The following is a 19,917-nucleotide window of genomic DNA, read 5'->3' on the forward strand; positions in this document are numbered from 1 at the left end:
CTCAACATATGTCACTTACTGCGTTGCTCTGATTGGTTGTAGGTCTATCCAATTGAGTGCAGAGTTTGTTTGTTTTTTCCTGACTAGAATATGAGTATGACGAAGTCAGGCTAGTCTTCTGTACTCTATCAGGAGATTTATATTATTGCTACAGGTCTCTAAAGACCCGAATATGTAATAATGATTGGTGAAACATTCATGCATTTAAGGGTTATTAATATCCACTTCATTGGATGGCTGCATTAACATGGAAACATGTTAAATGAATGTAATTTCATTGTCAACCCAAGTGGGATATTTTCTCTTACTAAATTAACTTCTCTTCATCATGTTTGAAGCTTCAGGGTTTTTTTTTTTTTTTTTTTTTTTTTTAAACCTGCTGTTTGGGTGTTTTAGTGGATGTAGGCTAAGTCAGTTCTCATCACATTCAAACGGATCACAGTAACATTTACATGATTCACTAACACAGTAACATCCACTTTATCATTTTAAACCTACAGTTTTGTTTTTCCTTGAAAAGACTATTTATGCAAATAAATGACATTTGGTTCGATATTTTAATGACATTGCCACTGTAGCAAGGTTATAGCTACCATTTTAAAATAATTTTTTATTTTCTTTGTTTATAGCCTACATTCGTATACAGTAGCCTATGTAGGCCTATCTGAGTAGAGAGAGGGAGGTGCAGATCATATTACACTCAGACAGTGTGTGACGTATTTCTCTCCGTTCTTCTCCGTCACTTGGTTCAAATGTTGGATCCCTCTTCTCATCTCTGCGGTTCTGTCTCTCTCTCTCTCTCTTTGTGTAATTATTGATTACACATTCGGCATATGATGATTATATGACACTTATGAATTCAGTAAAACAGGTAAGATACAAACTTTATTCATTGTCCGTATAATAGTTTATTAACGGATGGGGACAGTTGCAGTGCGGATGCGGCATTTCTGCCGGGGGGATTTTCTGTAACGTTAACTGTTAGGCTAATAACTTATGAATTCGGTTGTGTGTCCTGTATTGTATAGCCTACTTCATACTCAGATGAGTGATATACTGTACTGAGCTGTGCTACAGTATGTTGGTGTTTTTAGAGTTTAAGATATGACAAGTTTTGCCGATATCTCGTTCCGCATTGAAGACAATAGAATGTGTTGTGTTGAGTTTGCTAGTGTTTCGTGATGCTCTTACTGCGGTCGTTCACTTCAGGGGCTGCAAAACAGTGTCTTTCTATGAATATTAACTGTTAACTGCAAAAGTGCTTCGAACGGATTATTACTTTGTATTATTATCTGAATTCCTCATTGACAGACGCACTAAATATGAAAAAGTCTACAACGCTAAGACTTGGTAACACTTTATAATAACTTTCACGTCAACAAATATTCTAACATTAAGCTTTACTTTAGAGATCTGACCATTTATTGTGGTTTTGCAGCAGTTACATTGTTGTAAGTACTGATCTGTTAAATATTATAATTCATATTTGTAATAAAATCCATTATGTGAACGTATGTATGTGATTACAATTGCAAATGCATAAACTATCATTTGAAAACAAATAAAAGCAATTTAATATTATGCACCAAAACGACATTGCAGCCAGGAACGTTGTGTTTTAATTTACTGTATGTTGTGAACTTACCTTCAGTATTTATGGTGGTCTTTAAACATCTCATACCTGATACAATGTCCATAGAATCTGATGTATGAGAGTAGAAAGAGGAACAGCATTTATTTGTTTTATGAAACGAAGCATAACAAAATAATGTATTGCCTTAATTTACCTCCTGTGATAGTGTCATCCACTTCAGCTGCTTAAATCATTCAGGGATCACAAATTGTTCAGCTCTTTTCTAGTGAACTCGGTTAACTGAAACAAAGCGGCGAGCATGTTTAAATACATCTCATCATAATGTGTCGCCCACTGGGCAGCTACACACACACACACACACACACACACACACACACACACACACACACACACACACACACACACACACACACACACCTACCTTCTGGCAACAGACTTTGGCACACACTGCAGCAGCTGCGGTTTATACCAGCTGGAAACACATGTTTGTGCTGCATGCATAATTTATAGTCTGCACTATACACAAAAATGCTGGGTTATAAAACATTGCACAACTCATGTGTCAGCCTATAGGAACATGTTGGATATATCCCCAAAAAATCCCATTTAAAAAATCTTTTAAGTTACAAGGCGCCACCCTTGTCATTATAATTAACATCTTTTGTTAACCCCCCATGAATATTATAGTGAATCGCAGCATTGGCACAGAGCCTGGATGTAATTGTAATCTCTTTGTAGTTCTACATCTTTTTGCCTCAAACACTCGTACGAACATATTTTATTCTCACGTTTGAACTAAATGCACTAGTATTGCCGTGTTCAGCATAACCTGCTTTATGAGGCACGCAAATGCTTTAGTAACTTTAAGGCTCATAAAGCAGTGTGATTAAATGCATGGCTCTAATACAGCCGGTGTTTAAATGGGACAGACTGACTCATCAGCATGAAGTCTTTACATTATTTTCAGATTTTGAGGCACGAGCAGCCTTAAAGGGTTAGCCTAGTTCAACCAAAAATTAAAAAATTGTCATTAATTACACTCATGTCATTCCAAACCTGTTAGACTTTAGTTTATCTTCGGAACACAAATGAAGATATTTTTAATAAAATCTGAGCGATTTCTGTCTCTCCATTGACAGCTATACGCAACTACAACTTTGTCACTTCAGAAAGCTCATAAAGAGATCGTAAAACTAATCTATATGAATTGAGTGGTTTAGTCCAATTATCTGAAGAGACACGATCACTTTATACGATCAACAGATTTAATTTAGGCTTTTATTCAAATTCATATTCATATTCAATTATTAGGGGAAAAAAAACAATAGTTGTGTGCATATCTGGGTAGATATTTTGACAAAACAATGGCACTGACATATTTTTAGATATGCCAGTGCAATTTGCATTCAGTTAAAACAGCTCAAACATGCATTTTTTAGCCTGGGACTAGCAGTGTTTCCGCGGGGTCTTAAAAAGTCTATAATTTTAAAATCACAATTGAAGGCCTTAACAAGTCTTAAATTTGCTGAAGTATTGTGTTCTAGGTCTTAAATCATTTTAAACGGCTCTTAATTTTCCTACGTCCTCCCGCAGCGCTTTGGAATGTGTGTTTTTTTATTGCGTGGTGTTATAGTTCCTTATTTCGCTAGTCCAAAAATAATTTGCTGTTTTACGACTACAAAATTGACCAACATGCAACAGCCAATCAGCTTTGTGCATCCATCTAAGCTGTCTTCAGTACTGTTCAGTTTCAATAAATTAATTTACTTTGCAAGTAATTTTGAGACTCTGCGTTTCCTTTGTACATTTTTTTTATGGTGTGATATAGGTCTTAAATTTAATTCATAATGGTCTTAAAAAGGTCTTAAAAAGTCTTAAATTTGACTTTGTGAAACCTGCAGAAACCCTGACTAGGCTTAAGCCTTGTCTGTGAAACCGGGGATAGATTTTGTTTAATGGCAGTTTTCCTTAATAGAGCAAATAAACACTAAATTTGCATAAATGAAGAAAAAAATCGGCCAATTTTCTTGTAAAAAAAAATGTAATAGGCCATGAAAAATCATGATCGGATAAATTTGGCATTTGTGATTCAGTGCCAGAATGTTTCCAAATTAACGAGACTTATGTTCATGTGTTTACATAGCTGTCCATGCATTTTTCCCATGCTTGCATACTTTTGTTTTGATAGTTAATTTGACCATCCTGATTCTGCTAGTGTGACTCTGCTGTCCAAACAAGAACCTTGCTAGGACTGTTATCTGTAATGGCCTATGCTCCTTTCTTGACCCGTGCTGGAACGACAGCACCAATTCAGAGTTTTGAAGTGGGAGTTTGGTTGGCAGCTTTGACATTGGGCACGCTCCTCTGAAATTATGAAGCAAATGTCTGGGAAGAACCCAAACCCTCCATGGCTGGATGCAGGAATCAATGGCTTAATTAAAGCTTCATTATTTGTGTTGGTGGACCGTTTCACCAGAAACGAACCAAATTTACTGTATACTTTTCCTTCCCTGGCATGCAGACATCTACCTGCGTTGGCTGGCGTGTCCGCGTTGACCTCTATGTGGTTTGGGCGCTGCTGGCGCACCGACCGCTCTGAACCTCAGATCAGCAGGGATTTACTGTGTCCCCGTGGGTCCTGCTGACCTTGCGAGCGCTACTACTGTGATACATTGAGTAGTATGAGTAAACAATAACATTGAATGAAGAGAATAATCTCTATGTTACGTACAGGAGATATTTTATTTAATTAATGGTAAAAATGAATGTTCTTTAATGGCTTTTACATGCTCTAAAGCGTTCCAAAACTCTTGTGTAGGTAGTACTACCATTTATTATGCTTTAATTAGTTTTTAATTGTATCAATAAGAGTGTTTTGGGTAATTTCATGTACACTTCAGTTTGATGTCGCTCATAAATTACATAAATTCATTCAGAATCTATATTATATAATTTGCATTTACCTTAAAGAGTACTAAAAATTCATTTGCATCTCTTGGCTGAAAAGGTTTTTGAACATTTTTGCTTCAGTGAGTTGTTGACTCAAGAAACCCTTTGAGCAATTCAGTCTGACTTGTGAATGAATAAATCTTGGTTCAATGAGCCAGTGAGTTTTTGATTCAAGAACTGCTCGATAAGTGATTCAGACCGGTTTGTGAACAAAGCATTCTTGGTTCAGTGAGTTAGTGGGTTGTGTTTAAGTCAGTTTTTTTCATGCCCTTTCCATCGCTAACTTCCCTCCGTCTCGTTCACTCGAATGTACGTCATTGCTTACGTTGCATGAGTGCCCACTACTTGCGGAATTCTTGAAATGGGTTTAAATGGAACTCCCTAAACCTTTGAAAATTTGCAATCTGCTATGGAACTGATTCATTACAGTTTTTTACTTATGAATTTGTTTTACACACCATTCTATAGGCCTGTATGTGATTGGGGTGTTTGGTAAAATTACAATACAAGAAACTATGCCCCAGTTTCACAGACATGGCTTAGATTAAGCCAGGTTTAGGCCTTAGTTCAGTTAGGGCATTTAAGTGGCTTTTATAAACATGCCTTAGGAAAAAAAAACATTACTGTTGTGCATCTTGAGACAAAACAATGGCACTGACATATTTTAAGATATTCCAGTGCAAGTTGCTTTCAGTTAAAACAGCTCAAAAACATGAGTTTTAGTCTCGGACTAAGCTTAAGCATTGTCTGTGAAACCGGGTAGTGTAACTGTGTAAAAAAAAAAACTGTCAGCTTAAGGTAGCTATAAGTATTATGCAGTTAAATGTCAAAATACGTCCAATATCATACAGTAGATTTGTGTGGGGTGGGGTAATTTAAAGGTTAGTTCACCCAAAAATGAAAATTATCCCATAATTTGCTCACCCTCAAGCCATCCTAGGTGTATACTTTATTCTTTTAGCCAAACACAATCGGATATTCAAAAAATATCCTGGCTCTTCCAAGCTTTATAATGGCCCAAAAGCCCCAAAAAGTGCATCCATCCATCATAAAAGTAATCCATACAGCTCCAGGGGGTTCTGAAGTGAAGCGATGCCATTTTGTAAGAAAAATATCCATATTTATACATTTATAAACTATAATCACTGGCTTCTGGTAACGGCCGTACACGAGTCTAGTTCTGGTGGAAGAGTGAACTCTGACCTGCGCGATCTGCTGTGGTGTCACAATCGTGTTGCATTGTGGTCTATGGATCTGCCTGAATGATATTGAGTAAACTTGCTCCCTCAGTTAAAATCGAGGGGTCGAGGGTCTGTCCAAATAAACTTCACTCGCCCAATAGACGAAGTTGAACGCACTTCAAAATGGAAGCGGAGATTCCCCCAGGGAATGTTAAGGGACATTTGCGAGTGTATGTCTAAAAGTGGAATTAAACGCAGCACTGCTCTGAATTATTCAGTCGGATTTGTGAATGAATCATTCTTGGCTCAATGAGTCAGTGAGTTGTTGGCTTAAGAACTGCTTGAGTGATTCAGTGGGTGCTTCTCATTTCTTATTTGTGTATCCTCATTTCCTCTTAGCTCCACCCCCTATTCTCGCTCATGACTCCTCAGGAAGCTTCCTCTCTCCTAATTCCTCGCCTCCTCGCGGTACAGTTAGAAAATTGAGAGAACCTTCAAGATGGCTGAGTACGATCGGTTTCCGGCTCACGGGCTGGAAGGTGGAGGAACAAGGAAACGAGGACGAATCAATTTGAGTAGAAGCACCCAGTCTGACTTGTGAATGAATCCTTTTTGGTTCAATTAGTCAGTGGGATGCTAATTTGAGATTCAGACTCTTAGCGATTCAGTCTGATTTGTGAACAAATCATTCTAGATTCAATGAGTCAGTTAACTCAAGAACTCTTACCGATTCAGTCAGATTCATGAATGAATCATTTAGACTGTGAACCAGTTGTTTAGTGAACCAGTTCAACCCATTCATTTAAAAAAAATTACTTTTAAAAGAACAATTCTTTAATGAATTAGCCATAACTAGCACACCGATGTGAGTGATGTTTAAGGTGTATATTTGGTGTATATATTTGGTGTATGTGTGTTTCAACTTCACTGGGAATTAAACCAAGGATCTTGGCATCACTCGCACCATGTTGAGCTACAGGAATGTTAGCTTTTACACTAGATCTGGCCACAAAGACCAATACAAAGGGAAAGTGTTGCTATTCAGGATGTGATGATACAGCACTTGGTGCCGGGGCCACATTTGGACCTTTTCAGGGTGTCATTATAGGGCACAGGCGGACATGTGAATGGAAGTACCCCCTCCATCCGATGCTGGGCCACATGACCCTGGCCTGCACCCTCCGAAAGGCCGGCATCCATTAATTAGCACTGGGCAGCGTGGGTAATGTGACATTCCTGCAGCAAAGGCTAATTACAGATTCAGAGAACAAGATGCAGCCAGCAGAGTTGGGTGACCGACCCATCTCAAGGCAAAGGTTTTGACCTTCCTTATTCTAGACATTTGGCATCACTGGAAGAGTAATCTAAGACACACTGCACATGTGCTTCTTTTGTTAACGAATATAATATGTAAATATATTCCATAAGAATTGTCTTTTCTCTGGCGAGTGCATTTAACATTCCTGTTTGGACTGATGAGGTGGAATTCCCCTTTAGGAACAGGAATTGTTCCACACTTACATTAAGGAAGTGTTTCCCTGCTATTTAATTTCAAAACTGGTGAAATGAGCTTGTCTCCCTTCAGGTTGCTCCTTTTTCTTCTTGAAAAGGCTTTCCCTTGTGAAAGATAAGTAAACTTAAGCACACTTTTAAAAATAATAGATCAAATCTTTTAAAAAGATTAGGAAAATAAATAGTAGTACTTGAAAACATTTACTGAACACAATGTTTTCGGATACTTAATTGCATGGTATTTGCTATTAAATGAAAAATGAAATGCAATGAAATGAAATGAATTTATTTGAAATTGAGAGCTTTTTGACTTACTTAAGTTGGACTTAAATACATACTGTATAGGTGTATGTAATTTCATCATTGCTTCTATTGTCATTATTGTCATTGAAATATGGTTAAAGTGTACTGTCGAATGTTCTGACAAACATTTATGGTAAAATAAAATTCAATGTAATTTCTCTTGAAACTTGTATTATGTATTTATATATATTTATAATAATGACACTTGTAATGATTTACTTGAATGATTTGAAGTTAGATTACTTCATTTTCACAAGGGTTTGGCAATTTGCTTTGTACAGTTAGTTATCTCTCTCTTTTTTTTCCAGATCAAGCTGTAAGAATCTCGGTTGTTAACAATGTGGAATCACTTAATATATGGATTTCATCAATATTTATTTGCCAGCATGATCTCAGTTATTTTGTGCTATGTTAGTGGTGTTTTCCTAGTCAAGCATCTTACGGTTTACTTCTTCAAGTTTCCTTGAAATAGGAATATTAAACGATTTCCTTCTCTTTTTCTATTATAGATAGTGAAACACTGCCTGAAAGCTGTGATAATATGCAAATAAGACATTGAGTCTGTTCCAAAGTCCCTTACAGGTAGTGATGTAAGCATGTCAATCAAATGAGTGGAATCCGACACTGATGAGGTTCTTTCTCAATGTGTCAATTTACATTATCAGTATTCAACACTGGTGCCACCAGCTTGTGTTTACTACAGTAAACGATAGTAGAAGTGCATTGTCCTTTTCCAGTACTTTTCAATTTGTTTGAGTCCCTGTGCTGCATTTTACATTCATTGCATAACTTTGCCATCATATTCTTATTGAGCCCTTGCTTCAGTGTAATGTTTATATGGGTAGCTTCACTGTCAAAAATCAAAATTGTAGCTCTCCCAACACTGAGTAAACAACAAACAAAGCTAAATATAGACACAATCTAATACCTATGACATAATCATGTATTTAATGGTGAAAACAGCTATCGTGATGCTATCTATAGCGGTTATGAATAGTCAAATCTCGTGTGCATGGGAGTCGATAATAGCCATTTTGTAGGTATTTGTCCAGAATGATTGTTGGCAACTGTTATTTAGGTATGACATCAAGGGCCTTATTTTGAACAGGCAGATGTTTCATCTCAGAGAATAATTGGTTTTCCTCTGTTTTTCTCAGTAGAAACCACAGTAGAATGATGCACATGGCCCATAATTATGTTTGTGCATCAGTGACCTCGTCTTTTAACAGCAAACGGTCCACAACAAGAACAGGAGAGGAGACCTGTTCCAAACAAGCAACAAAACACTTCATTTACCACTGCAATCTCTTTAACACTGTTTGAAAGCTATTAGTAAATGTTAAATCATTCTTACTGGTTTTTGACAAACAGTTCCGCCCCATGATGCCTATTCTGCAGGTTCAAAAACATTTTACTTTAACATTTTATGTTAAAACAATATGCGCGGTTTACGGGGAATCTAATTGTATTGTTTTCATGTTTGCTGCACAGGGAAACAAAAGAATACATTTTGGCAATAGCGCTATATGGCACCAGCATCACCAAATGAAATTGCAAAAATAATGACTGTTTCCATACAGGTTTTCAGAAAACATTTTTTCGTCTTCCATTGGTCTGACGAACAGATAGTCCTGTCCAAATTTTTTCGATGTTGGCAGATCGAGATCCTCAAACAAACAGAGTGATGTTTTGATAGCGTCACAGTGTTCACAGTTTCCCAGCGGATTCAACCAATGAATGGCTCCCTTATAGCTTCAGTGTTAGGAGTGTGAATCAATTCGATTCACGATTCAGCATGAAACCCACAGTAGAATAATGCACATGGATCGTAATCCCTTGCTTTTCCCTGCTCAGTATATCATAGCTCTAGATGTTCATGCAGCAACATAAAAATGAAGCCCAAAACAGCTTTATGAGCAGAAACTCCCTTTTCATCCCATTGTCTGAAGTGGTTTTTATTCGGCTTGATGGTGTCCCTCTTGTTGCATAACGTTCCTCACCCCTGGTGACAGAGGGATTGTTGTGGTTACTGGCCGCAGCACGTGGTTGGCACGTATCTTGAAACATGCAGGACATACAACATAACATGCTGTTAGCAGCTGAAAGCAAACGGTGGTCAGTTCATTTGAAGGAATAGAGAAAGGGAGGGATTGAAAATGAGGGTAGGAAAATGGAAAGTGTCTGGCTATTAAAATCTTAGGCTATATTTGTCAGCATCATCAGGCTGGTGGGTATTTGAAGAAAGACAAGCGTGTTGAACTTTCAGAGTGCGAATAGGAAGTGAGACGTGGTTGTATGGCACATGTCAGCAGCACCGAAACTTGCTGACAAGAGAGTTACAAGACAAGTGACACGTGGGTTTCCTAAAGCGTGTGTCAGTATTGCTGTTGCTAATACACTACTAAGATTTTTTTAAGTTATTAACACTAATACTCAGTAAGGAAGCATTAAATTAATCGAAAGTGAAATATTTTGTGTGACAGAAATGTTTTGTACAATGTAAATTTCAACTTGCCACTCCGTTTATCACGGTTTCCACAAAAATAAGCAGCGAAACAATAGTTTTACCAATGATAATAAGAAATGTTTCTTTAGCAGCAAATCAGCATATTAGAAAGATTTCTGAAGGATTCTGAAAATTCAGCTTTCCCATTATAGGAAAATATAAAAAAATGTTCAAATAGAAAACAGTTGCTTATATTACGGTTTTAAATCACAATAGTGTCGTTTTTTCCATAAGGGGCTTCTTTCAAAAACATTAAAAACGTTTACAGATCCCAAACTTTTAAAAGGTGTACGGGCATATTTCAAAAAAAGAAATAAAAATTGTCATCATTTACTTTCCATCTTGTCATTTTAAACCTGTATGACTTTTCTTCTGTTGAACACAAAAGAAGATTTTTTTTCTCAGCATTTTTTGGCCATTTATTGAGTCAGTGGCGTCCTAGATTTTTCAAATGTCATCTTTTGTGTTCTGCAAAAGAAAGGAAATAATACAGTAGTATTATACAGTGAGTAAATGATGACAGAATTGTTCTTTTTAAACTATCCCTTTAAATACTGAAAGACACGAATGATACCTCAAATTGTGCAGTTTGTTGAAAAGGGTAGTGATTTCTGAGGGGCCGTTCACACAGAATGCGTTTTTTCATTCCAATGCGCTACTTTTCCAATGTTTTTATATGTAAACGCGATAGACGGACGTGTATAACCGTTGCTCTCGCGTCTTTTGCAACGTCTCGCGCATGACACGGCGTTCTAAAAACGTGGCGCTCAAGTTAAAATCAGTTCAACTTTTAAAAAACGCGCCTTGAGACCTTGCGTTTTTTAAGGCTAATTATAACTTGGTGGATGTTAAAACAATAAAAAAAATCCCAGAGACTTACATTGAAGTCTATCCCTCCCTCGAGGTGAGCTCGTTTGACTTGGGCAAGTAGGCTAAATAACCTAGCAACTCACTAAAAACCACTCAGAACATCTTAGCAAATTCATAAGAACATAGGCTAGTAACATCTAGTTTTATTGTATAGTTAAAGATATCTAAAAGCTGGGCTGAGAGTTTTAGTAAGCCAAACAAAACTGCCCCACTTTTCTCTTGAGACCTACAGTACTGTAGTGTGATCAGCAGCATCATTACTGATTCATATCTTGGTTGATATTAGATAAATGTGGTATGTTCCTTTTGTGGTTGAGGTTATTAGTCAGCAAAAATGATGTCTCTATTTATTCTGTTGTAGCTAATCAATACTTCTGAAAGCTTAACAAGAATGTGTCAATCAAGCGATGGCTAGACTTTGGTTTCTAGTCTGAAGGTTTGCTGTAGAATAAAGCCCTATAATCTTATACCGGGACTCTCGCTTTGCCTTATGGCTTGATTCCGGTCTAGATCCTGAAGCGACATGCTAGCAGGACTTGAGCTGCAAAACGCCACGCTTCCAAAAGTCAATCCAGGGCAACTTCTTCATCGTTTCCAATTTGTAAGATGACAGATCCTAAAATGGATAATTCTAGGTGATTGTGTTATGTTTGTTGTTGTTTTATTTACGTTATGCCGTTTTTCATGTGCTTCCAAAGCCACGGAACGGAGAACCGGACAGTATGGAGATGCTGCAAGAACTGTAATTACTGTTCGCTGGGACTTTATTGCTTTTTAATGAAAGAGCTAAATTTAAGCAGGCACGAAGCACGTCTGACTGGCAGCTGATCTTGAAATGTGAAGGAAAGCCATTTCTGTGGGGTGGTTTGTGGGTGGGCGCCAGGCGGCAGGGGCGGAGGAAGAGGTGGGGGTACGTTCATTCTTTGAACATTTCTCCCAAAAAGCCCTGTCATCAAGAAGGGCGACTGAATGCTTGTTTCCACAATTGTAAACTCATTTGTTTGTTGCATTCATTCATTCATTCATTCATTCATTCATTCATTCATTCATTTGCACTTTGAAACATTGGGGATTTTTTTAGAAGTATAAGTTTAACTAGTCTTGATTTAAGCTTGCCCAACCGGATGTGGGTGAGACTACTTTTATTTTGCAAGAATGTGACCGGTTGTTCTCCAAACCAATATAAGGTGATTCCAGATGCCATTTAACTTTTCCTTTCCTGAAAAAGCTACTTTGATCCAACACTGAATTAATATTTTCCTTACTTAATGGGAAAGAAATTGAGGGAATTTATTGGCTGAAAATAATGATTTACAGACCCTAATTTCAGTCAAGTAATTTTTATTTATATAGTGCTTTATACAATAACGATTGGCTGCATCCAAAATCGCATACTTCCCTACTATATAGTAGGCGAAAAACAGGAGGTGACAAAAAAAGTACGTCCAAATTTACAGTACTCATAAAAGAGTAGGCAAAAAGTACCCGGATGTCCTACTACTTTGAGATTCTGAAGTGTGCGATGGACACTTTGTACGTGTGTACGATGTTGTGCGTCCAGATTTCATTCATACTACAAACACTCACACTATATAGAACGTACTTTTTTAGCGGTTGTGAAGAAATTTCTTATTCAAAATAAGTATCTCAAGAGAGTATGCGATTTCGGACGCAGCCATTGGTTCAAAGCAGCTTCAGAGGAAAATAATTCCTTCATAAACAGGAAAATAACAGAATCAATGATGCAGGGGAGGCACTTTTCGTAGAGGCTAGCAAGCTAGCTTTGAAAGCAAAAGATCCCACCCTCCCTTCAGAGCGTCTCCAAAGCCACGAACTGCTCAGTGTATAACGTCACAGGTTTCCATCTCTTCCAAATTACGGTATTAATGGCGTGAACGCAGCATACGTTTTTTGTCTTGGTTCAGGAGGAACTGTAAAAGGTGACTGTTGTTTCGGTTGCCGTCTGTCTAACTGCATTGCATGAAACACGCTGATGACGTGTGACGTCTGCATGAGCAGGTGCGCGGAGGTATGGAAATACATGCAGTGTTTCCTCTAGGATTTTTTCCAGCCGTGGTGGCAGGCCCATTTCGCCAGGGGGAGGGGCGTGGCCCATGAATGATATTCCCATTGGCCACACCCCCTTATCCCAGGTGTTTAAACCTCCCCTAAGTATTATAACATGAAAGGCGCCAATAAGAGCGGCAAAGCGATTATGCGCATCGCGTGCGCAGAATGATGCACTTGAAGCAACGCGAAGTCACAGCGTGCAGCGCTTCGCATTGAAAGGTTCAAAGCACAAAGCGAAGAGATTATATCTGCTTAATGTATTATATCTATGCAACAGTTTATTAAGCCTTTTCTTTTAACAGTTTTAAATTTCAGTTAACTTACAGTGCGCATGAAGAACAATTCATAGTGCTCTCTACTCTAGTGCTGTAGTAACAGACACCCGGGAGAAAGGAATGTGATTTAGAAAGCGCTATAAACTCCAGCAAGATAAAGTAATTTTATGCAAACTATAGACCTTTATCTACAAATATAGTATAAAGGGAACATTGATCTTGAAGAGAGTGTCGTCGTGTTACTATGTGTTACTGTCGTAACCGAACGCGACGTGCTGTTTGAATCCTGAATGGAGAATGACCAAGGGGGTAATCCATCGACCGGAAGTTGAAGCCGGCCGGGTGCCGCCATGTTGTAGCAGAACTTTACTTGCGTTAGCATTTCCATTGACTCCCATTCATTTTGGCGTCACTTTGACAGCGAATAACTTTACATCTGAGGCGTTTAAAGACTCCATTTGTCCATTATTTATTTCTAAAGAAACACGACAATGTATAAAGGGCTCCATTACCTTCTATGTTACATTATGGCCCCGTAGAAACAGTTTTAGTAAAAATAGGCTAACGATTGCGTCATAACCACTCGACTCTCTGTCGCGCTGTACAGAAATGACCGTACAGACAGGAGGAGAAGCTCGCAGGCTATCGGGGGGACGTCCCGTCAAGGGAGAAGCCCATAGATAATGAGTCCATAAAAGCAACGGAATACTTACTCCTGCTCACTCACGCCAAATAACTCTTTGCTCAAGTTCCCCGTCTCTGCAAGATTAACGTTGGCAATTTCACGCACAGCTACTAGAAGATTAACGTCTGTCAGACAGGTTGCTCACGTCATCAAGCTTAGTTTGAGTCGGTTTGAGTCTGCGCGTCAGGAATGGAAGTGTTCAAAAATCGCTAAAAATGGGCTTCAACTGTCTCAACTGAGTTCCAATGAGATGGCTGAGGAGAGATGAGTTTCCATTAACTTTAACTTAACGACTTAAATATACATTTTTACCTCACATTATGCTATTGAATGACTTTAGAAGTCTTGGAATATAGTGTGAAAACTTTATGGTGCTTCACAATGTTTTGTATGCCTTTAGTGGGGCTTAACAATAACACAAACAATATCGGACCGAGAAGCTGCAGCCGTGGCGGGATGATTTTAGGTGTGGCGGCCCGCCACGGCAGAATGAATGTAGCGGAAACACTGACATGTATACGCTGATAGGCAGGTAGGACATCGTATCATTGCATTCGGACCGAATGCAATGATTGGACGATCATTTTATGGTCCTATGCCTTCCACAGACATATATAAATACATTTAGACCACTTAAATTAGTGATGGCTATCAGATGTGAAGAGACTTTCAACCAGCATAACAAAAAATGTTTCTGGAACAAATCACCTACCCTGTCTTTAATCTAATATTACGCCAAAATGAGTCTGCAGCAGTCAGGTGGTACAGGTCAGAGCTCTTTAAGTTGTTTATGTTTCATTATTATTGTAATGTTATGTGCTTTGAGACATGAGGTAGTTTCTCTCGTTGCCATCTCATTGCTCCCTGCTCAAAGCACATAACATTACAATAATAATGAACATAAACAACTTAAAGAGCTCTGACCTGTACCACCTGACTGCTGCAGACTCATTTTGGTGTTGATAGTGTTGCATTGAAACGCATAAATTCGAGTCACGAATCAAATATTAAACAAATTCTAATTCTGCTGTAATATAGCTCTAAAAAGGCAATAGTATTATTATTTAGCTCAAGTTAGTTCAGTGTGGATTCAATTCAGTTCAGTTGTATCCTTTTCTATCCTAAAACCTGATTGGTTGATAGGACCTTCTTTGGATAATCATTTTCACCGTTGATGTATAAATAAGTATCGAACATTTGCAGCATTCATGTGCTAAAATTAGTGGCAGCACAGACCAGAATGGACCAAAATGTCAAAGCTTGCGGACGGACACGTGCTGTCTGAGCTCAGTTATTCTGTTTTTATTCATTCATGTTTTATATTCTTCACTTGGGTTTAGAAAACATTTACTTAGAAAAAAACCTCTCCACCACAATGTGCAAATCATCAGTAAACTCATGTGATTGGAGGATTGTGTAACGGAGGCGGGGCCTCTTCCAGGTGGTGGGAGGAGCCGTGGTTCTGAGTGGCAGTATAAGGAATGACAGCGTTATGTAGACAGGTACAGTGGGACAGTGAGCAGGCGTCATCATAGTGAGCAGAGCATCCTCAGCTGTTACCAGGGCAACAGAGCACAGAGACACTCTGGGGTAAGTGTGTCTGTCACTCAGTGTTTGTTGTCATGGCAATGAGATCAAAGCAGCACAGGTGTTTGGTTGTGTTAGAAATTGTGGTTTTATTTATTTATCTTTTTTGCATCTGCTTTGGAACTGGATGATGAAGATGATTTTAGCAACGTTTAAATGGTTGTTTAAATATTTCATAAAGTTATTATATAGAGATTTAGTATATTTTTATTTTATATTTTTATGTTGTTGTTGTTTTTTGCTTTTCTTTACAACAAATTAGTGAAAAGAATGTCTTATCTTGCACAATTTAGCTTTTCATGTCTTGTTTTTAATGTCTTTGCACTGTTTGTAAAAAGCAGGGCACAATGTACTGTGTTAATATAAAGGAATTTTCCGTATTGATTTTTCACAGATCTTTTACAGATATTTTGAATTATGCATTGTGTTGTGTTTTAGGGGTAAATGGAATGTCCATAAACTTAATAACTTAATAATGTCCTGCAAGAAAATAACTAGTGCCTTTTCTGTTTTTTAACAGATATTTTTCTTACAGTACATATATGAATGAAATGAAATGAATGTGGAGAAGAGCTTGGTCTCGAGCACATTTTGAGACCTTGTTGAGACCTCTTTTTAAACTCTAGAGTTGTTCTTTTTCTTTGAAACAGAGATGCAAGGGACTTCAGCTAAAGTCTCCATTTGATTTCCAGTTAATGTCATTTAAGGAGAGGAGGGTCTGAGAACCACCGCTGGCATTTCATGGTCTGGTCTAGATCTTGATGTTTGTATTAGAGTTTAGGCTTTTTGAGTGATCTAAAAACAGTGATGGTATAGTTCAGTGTGTCTACATGACCTTCTCATCAGAGAATCATTTTTTCTCTTTTGCTCCAGTAGATCCAGTAAGTAGTTTCTGGCCTGACTGAGCATATTTGATCCAAATATAGGCCAAGAAAAGCAGTGCTGCCCCAAACCACAGGCTTGCTTAAGTTTAGCTGACTATTTATATCCCGCTTTAGCTTATAGATCACTTCTGTACGCATACAAACCCATTATGTGTCCACCACAAGAGAGCCTAAGTGCTGTTTACCTGTCCCCGCATCGTGAGGTTTTGGTGGTTTTTGCTGACGCTGATGATGTTATATTTGCTGCGTGTGTCATTGAGTTCCTGTCATGTATTTTTTTCAGATTACATGAATATAGAAGAATATTTTGAAGAAGATGAAGAACCACCTTTACTGCTCTGCCCCTGTCTGTCTGATTGTAAGTATGCTCATTAATGTGACGGTGTGTGTGTGTGTGTGTGTGTGTGATTACTGCAGTGTGCTTAAGTTGACAGTGATGAATGAGGGCTATTACAGTGAGGTTTCTCTCAGAACACTTTGTCTCTTCTCACACTTCTCTGTTCCTTCACTGCACAGAGAACCTGCAATGTAGCCAATAACGAACATCCCATTCTGCACTACAGTATACTATAAATGGCTACACTATACTATACTACATTACAACAAGACAATTCACTACTGGCAAACCCAGTGTTTTTCATGCACTGGTCAATTTTGAGATTTTGGACTATTTTGCTTCCTTCATAACATGTTTTCTTTCAAACTAGTGTACACATTTTAAGTGTTTATTACACTATATCTATTTGCATCTGTAGATTTAACTTACAAATACATATCTTTAAAAGCCATGAGTTTGTTTTCTCGCTGAACCAGAAATCTTCACTTCAGCAACTTTACATACACCACACTTTACAGATTTATTCCTATTTATATTCTGAAGGTTTTTTTACAGATGGGTTTGTTGTTCATATACCATTCAACTGATTTATATAACATTTCAATGATATAACTTTTTTCTTTCTGGTTGTTGACTGTAATAAAAACCCTCTCTGTAGAAAACCTTTTTTTGCTGTAGAAAAAAAAAAATGGATCTGGCTAATGTTCAAATTTATGGTCTGGAAATGTATGCAAATTTGTGTTTATTTTATCAGCTTATTTCCATATTTACACGTGTATTATAAAACATATACAGTAGGTCCTGTGATTAATCAACTGGTGAAAGTATGGTGATATCTGTTAATATTTACCCTATTCACCTGTATTGTCTTGCCTCAAACTACACTTTACTAATCCTGTATTTTACCTGCTTTGTTATACTCCTATTCATGCAACAGTTAGTTCTGGTTTGATTCTCACAGGTAGGTTTGTTTGTGTGTTTTTAACACTGATTGTTCTCGTTTGTGTCTCTCTGCAGCTGCTGGAGTTATGGGGGACATTAGCGGCGCAGTGTCGGTGGGAGGACGGGTGTGTGTGTCCACTCTGTCCAGCCGGGCAGGAGCCCACCACGGTGAGAGACAACAACTCCAAAACACACACACACACACATATGATTTATAAGCTAATGTATTAGCAATACTTTGCTAATACATTAGCTTATAAATATTGCTAATATTGCTGTATTAGCAATACTAATGTATTGCTCATTGTTAGGTAATATTAATGAATTAACTAACCTTAACTAATGGAACCGTAAAGTGTTACCTAGAAATGCATATATATATATATGAATTTTCAAAGAAAGCTTCATTTATTAATCTTTTCTAATTCGACACCACTCTGTGAGAGACACAACAGTTTGTTCTTTCACACAATTTGTGATTTATATCATCTGAGTGATGTTTATTTGTTTCTTTAAGGCTTGTGGGGAAGTTGAGGGTCCTGGTGAGGCCGGATTGTGCCGGACTTGCCCAGCAGGCACCTTCTCTGATAACCGTGACCCTGAGCCGTGCCGCCCACATATCTCCTGCAGTGGACTCAACCGCTGGATCACCACCGCACCGACCTCACACTCTGACGCCGTGTGTGGAGGATGCCTTCCCGGGTAAAGAACAAAAAATATTTATTCTTTTATTATTATTTTATCCTTTTGATTCCAGTCATTGTCTTCATCATTGCGTCACTTTGGTGTCCTAGCAGATGTGTTTTCATAGGCGCACAATGTTCCCAAAACTGAATTAAAGGGAAAGTGAGAGGAAAGTATTTATGAACTGAAATATTTTTCAGGTTTCACCCTGCTGCTAAACGGAAGTCCTCCACCCTCCACGCCTGCGTCAGGAGTAAGTGTCTAGCTTTTCATATATCAACGTTTAATCATTTCACCAACCAGAAGTACAAAGAAGAAAAATGTTCAATACATTTTTGCATTGAATAGTATACAAAATCTGAATAAACAATTCTTCTGCGAAGTAATATGGAGGATTAGGCTAGCTATAAGCAGTTTATGGTAGAAATACTGGCTATTTTACAATTTGTTCTCTTGTTTTAGTTTAATCGTGTCCACGAATTAAAATTCATTCTCATGACTTACTAATTTTGTTCCCTCGTTTTAGTAAATCGTGGCCATGTTGTACAAATTTGTTCCCTTAATGTTTTCAATTAACTAAAACAAGGGAACAAATTATTACAACGTGGCCATGATTTACTAAATTGGGGGAATGAATTCATAAAACGAGGGAATGAATTCTTAATTTGTTGTCACGAAATATATATATATATATATACATCTAAAAAATAAATACATAAATAATTACCATTATCCTTAATAGTAAATCTTATTTGATTCTCATTACTGTTATAAAGTCATTCTTATTTTTAAAATAAATAGCATAAATAATATAAAACATAATATAATATAATACATATATAATACAATTTAAACAGTATATATATATATATAGTTTAAATTTAATGTTTTATATTATTTTTTATATTATTTATGCTATTTAGTTTAAAAATAGGAATGACTTTATAACAGTAAAATATATATACTCATCCAATCAGAATTCAGAGGTAGAATCATCTGTCTTATTAGTAATTAATAAGAGAATGTGTTCAATGTACAGAGCCATACAGCCGGCGGAGACGTAACGCTGTTAGGAGCACCCCTAGCAGGTCTGGAGTGGGAGGTGCAAACGCCACCAACGTTCAAAATCCCGAGGAGAAGAGCGCGGAGTATGCTGTGTTTGCACTAGTGCCCATCTTCTGTGTGATGGGCCTGCTGGGAATTCTCATCTGCAACCTGCTCAAGAAGAAGGGCTACCGCTGCAACGCAGAGAAAGAGGGCATTGACGCAGAAGCCGCCACTCCGCAGAAAGAAGGTACAATACACACTCACGCACACGTGTCCATACACAACAAAGGAAACACTTATTAGATCACTGTGCGTGTCCATAAAGATGTGCTTTTAGAAAAATCTAAGTAATTAAGAAGATTACATCTAAAGTTTGGGGTCAGTTTGAAATCAATTAATACTACTTTTCAGCAAAGATGCATTAAATTGATCAAAAGTGACAATAAAAATACATTTATGATGTTAAACAAGATTCGTTTTTCAAATAAATA

General features: G+C 37.6%; 1 protein-coding gene across 1 annotated transcript in view; it reads left to right on the plus strand.

The window, feature by feature from the left end:
• The first annotated feature begins 721 nt into the window (after nucleotides 1–721).
• relt (RELT TNF receptor) overlaps nucleotides 722–19,917 on the plus strand; it is a 32,200-nt gene continuing 13,004 nt past the window's right edge. Inside the window, exons 1-6 of the mRNA XM_056265906.1 lie at nucleotides 722–871; nucleotides 16,700–16,774; nucleotides 17,771–17,863; nucleotides 18,213–18,397; nucleotides 18,580–18,632; nucleotides 19,419–19,673. Of these exons, the coding sequence (XP_056121881.1) occupies nucleotides 16,733–16,774; nucleotides 17,771–17,863; nucleotides 18,213–18,397; nucleotides 18,580–18,632; nucleotides 19,419–19,673 (628 nt within the window). The 5' untranslated portion in view covers nucleotides 722–871; nucleotides 16,700–16,732. The remainder of the gene's footprint in view (nucleotides 872–16,699; nucleotides 16,775–17,770; nucleotides 17,864–18,212; nucleotides 18,398–18,579; nucleotides 18,633–19,418; nucleotides 19,674–19,917) is intronic.

Source organism: Rhinichthys klamathensis, unplaced genomic scaffold (genome assembly GCF_029890125.1).
Source record: "Rhinichthys klamathensis goyatoka isolate OS25496 unplaced genomic scaffold, OSU_Roscu_1.1 h1tg000242l_1, whole genome shotgun sequence".
Taxonomy (NCBI): Eukaryota; Metazoa; Chordata; class Actinopteri; order Cypriniformes; family Leuciscidae; genus Rhinichthys; species Rhinichthys klamathensis.